The sequence below is a fragment of the Liolophura sinensis genome, chromosome 4 (assembly GCF_032854445.1).
Source record: "Liolophura sinensis isolate JHLJ2023 chromosome 4, CUHK_Ljap_v2, whole genome shotgun sequence".
Classification (NCBI taxonomy): domain Eukaryota; kingdom Metazoa; phylum Mollusca; class Polyplacophora; order Chitonida; family Chitonidae; genus Liolophura; species Liolophura sinensis.
This window is the reverse complement of record NC_088298.1, coordinates 9,623,522-9,631,954: the sequence shown is the minus strand read 5'-3', so window position 1 is coordinate 9,631,954 and position 8,433 is coordinate 9,623,522. Positions and strand designations below refer to the sequence as shown.

The 8,433-nt window shown below is 41.1% G+C and overlaps 1 protein-coding gene across 1 annotated transcript; it reads left to right on the top strand.

Annotated features, from left to right (window-relative positions):
• Positions 1 to 1,766: 1,766 nt before the first annotated feature.
• Positions 1,767 to 7,386, top strand: LOC135464748 (vacuolar protein-sorting-associated protein 25-like). Its single transcript, XM_064742286.1, has 6 exons — positions 1,767 to 1,822; positions 2,305 to 2,450; positions 3,450 to 3,503; positions 4,276 to 4,364; positions 5,403 to 5,478; positions 6,511 to 7,386. Exons 1-6 carry the CDS (start codon positions 1,773 to 1,775, stop codon positions 6,612 to 6,614), a joined length of 519 nt encoding a protein of 172 aa, XP_064598356.1. The 5' UTR covers positions 1,767 to 1,772; the 3' UTR covers positions 6,615 to 7,386.
• The last annotated feature ends 1,047 nt before the right edge of the window (positions 7,387 to 8,433 follow it).

Below are 8,433 nucleotides of genomic sequence, written 5' to 3'. Positions count from 1 at the left end.
CCAGCATTATGGTAGGTGGAAACCGGGCAGAGTACCGGGGGACACTCACGGCCATCCGCAGGTTGCTGACAGACCTTCTTGGAGAGAAAGCCAGCATGGGCTGGACTTGAACTCACAGAGACCTCATTGGTGAGAGGCTCCTGGGTCATTACGCTGCGCTAGCCCGCTAAACAACTGAGCCACGGAGAACCCACGGAGGCCCCACGGAGGTCCCTCGAAAATACTTTAACAACGGTACTGTGATTTAGTGGAGTGACAGCCACTAAATCACAGTATAAGTGTACCGGGGATTAACATAGATGAAGGTAATTTATTTTTTATTTTATTGGTGTTACACGCCGTACTCATTTTAAGCATATTTCACTTATATGACGTGGCAAACCCGCGATCATACGTAGGTTGTTAGCAAACTTTCCCACGTTTGGCCAGAGGATGAAGATAATCCCAGGGTGTACTGATCTACTGGAGTCCTTTTCTGAGCGATACGCGAAGAGTCCATATTTACCACGGCATATGGGCTACCTGGGATGATTGATTGATTGATTGATTGATTGGTGTTTTACGCCGTACTCAAGAATATTTCACTTATACGACGGCGGCCAGCATTATGGTGGGCGGAAACCGGGCAGAGCCCGGGGGAAACCCACGACCATCCGCAGGTTGCTGTCAGACCTTCCCACATACGGCCGGAGAGGAAGCCAGCATGAGCTGGACTTGAACTCACATCGACCACATTGGTGAGAGACTCCTGGGTCATTACGCTGCGCTAGCGCGCTAACCAACTGAGGCACGGAGGCCCCACCTGGGATGAAGATAGCTGGATCTACTAAGTAGTGTAATAGGGTTATAGGCCTAGTATGGCAAGCCGTTATATTGCCGGATTAAACCATAGTACACACATGTGTATAAGAATTAAACGTATTGGCCAATCCGGTGTCCTTAGCCCTTACATATACAGTGTGTACAAATATTAATTGGCCTGTACATATTCAAAGTTCGGTTTAGGCCCATGTCTACTCTCGTCCATCCAGGCCTACTGGTACCGGTATGCAAAATCTTACCGGTAGGCCTACGAATAATAACTTTGAAAAAATAACTTTTTATTCACATAGTCAGTATATGCTCAAAAAACACCAAAATATTCAACATATGTAAGCCTAAAAAGTATTGGATATATCTACAACTGTTTCGTACACATGATTAATTAGAATTAGCCCGCTAAAACGACTTGCCACAGGCCGGCAGATATGCCCAGGCCAATACATGAACTTTCACACACGGATAGGTCTACATAGCGGGATGTGGGCCTCTGTGGCTCAGTCGGTTAGCGCGCTAGCGCAGCGTAATGACCCAGGAGCCTCTCACCAATGCGGTCGCTGTGAGTTCAAGTCCAGCTCATGCTGGCAGTCTCTCCGGCCGTGCATGGGAAGGTCTACCAGCAACATGCTACCAGCTGTGCCCGGTTTCCTCCCACCATAATGCTGACCGCCGTCATATAAGTGAAATATTCTTGAGTACGGCGTAAAACACCAATCAAATAAATAAATAAATAAATAAACATAGCGGGATTTATGATTATGAAAATTGACAAGTCTCTTGGCTAAAGCTCATTTACTGACTTAACTATCTAATGAACGTTCCGCTAAAATTTAAAGTTGTTGAGCTTTAATTTCTTAGTCAAGATGGGTTTCTGCCTTTTTTCTTTTGAACAGCTCTACTTGTCATCCACTGGAATGTGACAGGTCATGTAGACTCGTACCTTTCTGAGGAACATGGCGAACATAACTTGGCCATGGCAGTATGACTTCCCACCATTTTTCACGTGAGATTAGTTTTTAAAAATCCCGTTCTAGTTTAAAATAGCTGTTTTCTTGTTTCAAAGCCCTATATTCTTTGTCCATTACACAGCCTGTGAAAGTGTGACATAGGAAATTGGTTTCAAATATGGTAGCGGAAATTGGTCACTGAATAGCCCCACAAGAACTGTAGAATTGCAAAGTTGTTATATATCTACCTTGTATTTATATTTACTTCAGCGCACTTCCGCGCATGACAAAGGCCAATGAACTTTGCCAGCACTTGCCGGTTTGACTGCAGCTTGTAGTCTGGCGCTTTGCCAGGCTCTTGACGACGGGTGGTGGCTTACGTAAGCTTGAACTCTGGCCGTGTTCTTCGTCCGTAAAGCTTACAGCCTCACATTAAGACTATTCAGCGGAAAACACAAAGCAAATAAATAAGTAAATGTCTGCAGATCATTATTTATTTATTTTTTGGTTTTTATTTTTATTTATTCTCTTCCTGCAGGATCCAGCCAAACAGCGACACAAGAAAGAAGCAGTTAGAAGCCTGGTGTTCTCTAGTTCTAAATTATCATAAGCAGCGTAAAGTCTACAGTCTGGACGTCAATGAAGCTCAAGACTCACCATTGTTCCACAATAAGAAAATCAGCAGTATCCTTTATCATGGCCAGAACTAATTTTTAATTTTTGTTGGCTTCATATTGCCATAGTTTCAGCAACCTGTGAATGTTTGTGCGTTTTTCCTGGTTTCCTCCCATCATAATGCTGACCGCTGTCATATAAGTGAAATATTCTTGAGTACTGTACAATGTAAAACACCAATGAACTAAATGAATGTCACAGTGTTGTCTCTCCGTTCCATTGTCATTCAGGTCAACTGCACTATAAAAAACATTATAGGTTTTGTAATTAAAGAAAACTGCTCAGATTGGTGCAATATTAATGGCATTTTTCAGTTATATTAAAATGTAGTTAAATGGATGTACGTGGATGGATGTAAATGCTGTGTTTCACCTGAGGTTTGGTTTGTGAAAATGTGCTTTCAGAAGCAAATAAAGGCCTTAAAATGATACCTATAATGCAAACACTTGAGTTTTTTGCTGATAAGAAATTAATAAAACTTAACAAAAAAACCTTTTAGCTGACCATACTAGGTTGTTGAATCAATTAGAATCAAGTCAGGTAAATAAAGCTAATCTTTAGGTGAAATACTGTACATTTTGTTCACATCTTGTAACTTGTAGCATACAAAATATTTTTCCTGATTATAATACCCTTTTCCCAGGGATTACACTAGAGGTACACTCACACGTTAAAAAACACCAAACAAAGTTAACAAGCCACAAGCATATTTGGTCATTTGCCTTGTTTTTATTTCTCAAATACATTTGAGATATACATGGATATTTAATAAATTTGATTTTTGTTTTAAAAATCAACTTTTTGTTTGAAATAGAATATGTTTGTTCTCAAAATTTTTGTGTAATTTTATAACAGTTTTTTTGGTGTGGCACACGGACAGATCTTTCCCCAAAACTGTTGCAAATGAGTATGAAAAAATACCTTGATATAAACAGTCCTTTAGTAGCAGTGATAGAACTTGAATCAATTAAAATCTAAGTGAAATATTATCCTTAATTTACCTCTCAGGGAAGTTGTCTTCTGACGGTATTAACATTGTGCTGGAGGAACTTCTCAAATCAGGTAACTGGTCAACCTGAACACACCTTCACAAAATGATTCCACGAATCCAGCTCTTGGTGCTTGGGCTGTGGCTTTCAGTCAGGAGGTTTGTTAGATAGATGGTGAAGAGAACACCAGTCTCCGTGACCCAAACTGGACAATCCATCGTATGGGTGAAAGATTCTTGAGTATTGCATAAGACACCTGTCTGTCAATCATTATATCAAACCACCTGGAAAAATGGACAGTCTTCACAAATTGGTGTACCTCGACAAACTGGTTCACTTTCAAACCTTCACATGCTGGGCCACCTTCACAAACTGGGCCACTTTCAAACCTTCACAAACTCGGCCACCTTCACCAGCTGGGCTACCTTCACAAGCTCAGCCACCCTCATAAACTGGGTCACTTTCAAACCTTCACAAACTCGGCCGCCTTCATAAAACTTTGTCTCACCATTTCCTCTTGAAGAGTTCAAAGACGCTAAATGCCATGTCAGCAGCTGCTAAACATAAGTAGCTTTGTAAAAACGGGCCCTGTAGTACTGCAAGCAGTTTGTTTTTCTGTGCCCTGAAGGAAACAAGAGCTATACTGGCCTATGGAATCCACACAAGTTATGGTTGTAAATAAATGTAGATGCCCCTTTTCTACTCTCTTTGTCTTTTTTTTCCATAATTAAATGAATTTTACACGGAATTCTAGTTTATAAAGTATGTCTTCTTTCTTCACTTTGACCACAAAGTATTTACTGGTCATGTTTCATGTCATTAATGTCATGCCTTTCATTTTGTAGGTCATTTAGAATGGCAGGACAAAAGTCGGAAGAAGTGCTTAATCATGTGGAGGACTCCTGAGGAGTGGGGTAGCCTGATATACAAATGGGTAAATATGATGTGGGCAAATATAACCTGACCAGAACCCCTGAGGAGTGGTGTAACCTGATATACAAATGGGTAAATATGATGTGGGCAAATATAACCGGACCAGAACCCCTGAGGAGTGGGGTAACCTTATATACAAATGGGTAAATATGACAGGAACAAATATAACAGGTGACCAGAACCCCTGAGGAGTGGGGTAAACTGATATACAAATGGGTAAATATGATGTGGGCAAATATAACCGAACCAGAACTCCCGAGGAGTGGTGTAACCTGATGTACAAATGGGTAAATACGATGTGGACAAATATAACAAGGGACAAGAACGCCTGAGGAGTGAGGTAACCTTATATACAAATGGGTAAATATGACAGGAACAAATATAACGAGGGAGCAGAACCCCTAAGGAGTTGGGTAACCTTATGTACAAATGGTAAATATAACAGGAAGGAATATAACGAGGGACCAGATCCCCTAAGGAGTTGGGTAACCTTATGTACAAATGGTAAATATGACAGGAACACATATAACGAGGGACCAGAAGCCCTGAGGAGTGAGGTAACCTTATATACAAATGGGTAAATATGACAGGAACACATATAACGAGGGACCAGAAGCCCTGAGGAGTGGGGTAACCTTATGTACAAATGGTAAATATGACAGGAACACATATAACGAGGGACCAGAAGCCCTGAGGAGTGGGGTAACCTTATGTACAAATGGTAAATATGACAGGAACACATATAACGAGGGACCAGAAGCCCTGAGGAGTGGGGTAACCTTACAATCAAATGGGTAAATATGACAAGAACAAAGTTCGTCCATAACTTGCAAAAGGTTGGTGGTGTAATACAGGTAATCCAGTTATTTTTAGTGTTAAAACTGATCTCCTTCAAGTAAATAAATAGTTCTTAATGTATGGGCTAAAGGGAAAGGTTGATGAATCAAACAGTGACGGTTGTATTAGAATTACAAACATGTTCTCTTTATTGTTATAAGACATTAGTAAAACATGTTACTGGTGTTTTTCCTGTATTCAGGCCTCGGACAACAACATGACAGGCTCGGTATGTACTCTGTTTGAGATCACAAAGGGTGAAGACTCCTCAAATCAAGGTAACTGTACACACCAATAAATGAAAAGACTGCATAAGAACAAAGTGGGCATCAGGAGAAAGATTATTAAAAACTGTCTCTAAAAATACCTTTATATGTTTTTATTTATTTAGTTAGTGAGTTGTAGTCTATGTCCTGTTTGTTCTGATCTTGAGTCTTATCGTTCTAATTTTGCAAGACAATAGTTTCCTGGTTCTACATTGTTCTCACTTTAATATGGCAGACATATTGCCAATGTGACATTAACCACTAATCAACCATTCATTCATTCTATCTGTGCAGATAAAACTTCATTTTGTCCTTTCTGTTCGGCTTTTAACACAAATATACTTTAGCTCTTCCCGTTTTCTTCAATATTATCCATAAATAGACTGGCCTTCTAAGCATTTTTGTTCTGATGTGACTCTTTCTTAGATGTACATCTACCTTACATCTTTCAGGGGCCTCCATGGCTCAGGTGGTTAGCGCGCTAGCGCAGCCTAATGACCCAGGAGTCTGACCCAGGCTGTGAGTTCAAGTCCAGCTCAAACTGGCTTCCTCTCAAGCCGTACGTGGGAAGACCTGACAGCAACCTGCGGATGGTCGTCTGTTTCCCCGCGGGCTGTGCCCGGTTTCCACCCACCATAATGCTGGTCGCCGTCGTATAAATGAGATATTCTTGAGTACGGCGTAAAACACCAATCAAATAAATAAATAAACCTTACATCTTTCAAATGTTTTTAGACTCCTTACTGGAGCCTTAACACCAAAGTGATCTCTGTGATTTTAAGTCCAGTTCGTGCTGGCTTCCTCTCCGATCGTATGTGGGCAGGTCTGTCAGCAAACTGAGGGTGATCGTGGGTTTAGCCTGGTATCCTCCCACCCTAATGGAGTCCGCCATCGTATAATTTAAATGCACGCATTCTTGAGCATGTTGGAAAACTCGAATTAAATAAATAAATACATAAATATATTTAGATTCATTACTGAGATATGCAGTGCCTTTTTTCTTCAATGTATTTGAAAAAATTTGTATCTGTCTTTTTTTTTCAGAATTCCATGGTTTGGAGGAATGGTTATTGTTGCGAGCATTGAAGACGCTAGAGGTTGACAGGAAAGCTGAACTTATGGGTAATGAAGGGGTGAAGTTTTTCTGAAAATTAGATATGGTGACTTTGCCGTGAAACATACATGCAATAAGAATGAAAGACGGATAGATGTCACGTGTGAGTTCCGATCGTGTGCGTTTAGAACAACTGTTCTTTGAGTGAGAACCCTAAAGCCTCATCCAGCGTGTCACAGTAAGCAGGGTTCTTTGCACATTCGGTGGAAAAATCCTGGACAAGCTTGAAACCTTTATTTTTCCAAGCCTGAAATCCTGCTGGCCTACGAGGATGTGCTTTGGAACATTGGGATCATGGGAAGGAACTCAAATATTTGTATCAAAATCCTGCATTTCCCTGAGAGTGACTTCCCTTGGCACAATTACAAACATTCCGGGGCACGCCAGGTGTAACGTGTGATCGACCAAAGTTGTAGATGGAGACCCAAACCATTAACATGGTCATCTTATTTGTATACATGTGTGTAGCGCTAGTTCCGGTAGAGGCCCACGTCCTGTGCTGCATAATTAGCGGGATGTGTGTTACGTAATTACGAATTTTTCCCTGTTTCTTTTTACTATGACGGCAAATTTTGTGGGTGGAGGAAACAAGAATGCCCAGAGTAAGCAGTAGACAAGCTACTGATGAACTTTCTCCGCATGTGGTGTACCGATAAGTTCACCATATTGAGGAAAGTCCATATATAACATGGATGTAACTGGTTGTTAGTCGATGTACACGGGGCCTCCATGGCCCAGTTGGTTAACGCGCTAGCGCGGCGTAATGTCCAGGAGCCTCTGACCAATGCAGTCGCTGTGAGTTCAAGTCCAGCAACCAACAGATGGTCGTAGGTTTTCCGGGCTCTGCCCGGTTTTCTCCCACCATAATGGTTGAGCCCGTCGTATGAGTGAAATATTCTTGAGTACCGCGTAAAACTCCAAGCAAATAAATAAATAAATAAATATCGTCGATGTACGCGGGATTACGGAATTGACTCAGTAGTTGTTCGGAGTTGAACATGTTCTACTTTTCTATGAGTCGAAGCATCCAGTTATATTCAGTTACTAGTATGTCGATATAAGTGCTCTTGTGCCCAATTGGTCACAGTTGCTGCTGATCCCAAGATTTTGTCAAACTTCGACACATGGCTTTTTGTTGAATCGGCATGCACGTAACGACTGAAGTACAACTCCCGTTGATTGGCTTCGTCATTTAAACCCGGCATACACGGGAGCTCAAGACCCAACTTGACTCATCTCGATTGCGAAATAATGTGAATTTACTCCAGTCGTTGCGTGTGTGCCTTGTGAATCTTACTATATCTGGCCATCAGCTAAAGCCCACTCGAGCATTTAAGAACCGACGCAACTCGTCTTAAACTCTCGTATATGCCAAGCTTAGTGCGTGCAACTCCTAACCACGAGGCACGCTAGATGACGGCTCTAATCTTGTGCGATATGGTCCCGTGCAAATGTCATCGGGCATAGCAAAGCAGTCTTTGTCACATGACCTATATAACCCAAAATGCCATGTCACTTTTTTGTTTATACCATTCTGTTTTATGCGAAATTAGTTTCTCGCTGAATTAATATTAAATTAATTAAAAAATATAAAATAGGCACAGAAGTCATGTATATTATATTTTAATATGTAAATGTCTTTTGCAAAGTCTACGTCAGTTCAATGTGTCCATGCATGTGTGTTGTTGGTGTAATAAATATCCGATGGTTTCCAGACTTGTGGTTTCTGTAGTCAGCAATATTTTGATTGATTGATGGTTTTTTGTTGTTCTCACACACAAGGTGCGGGTTCAAACCCGGTCTGAAGTATTTCAGATTCCTTTGCTCTTATTGTTTGTGGAGCTTGGTGACAG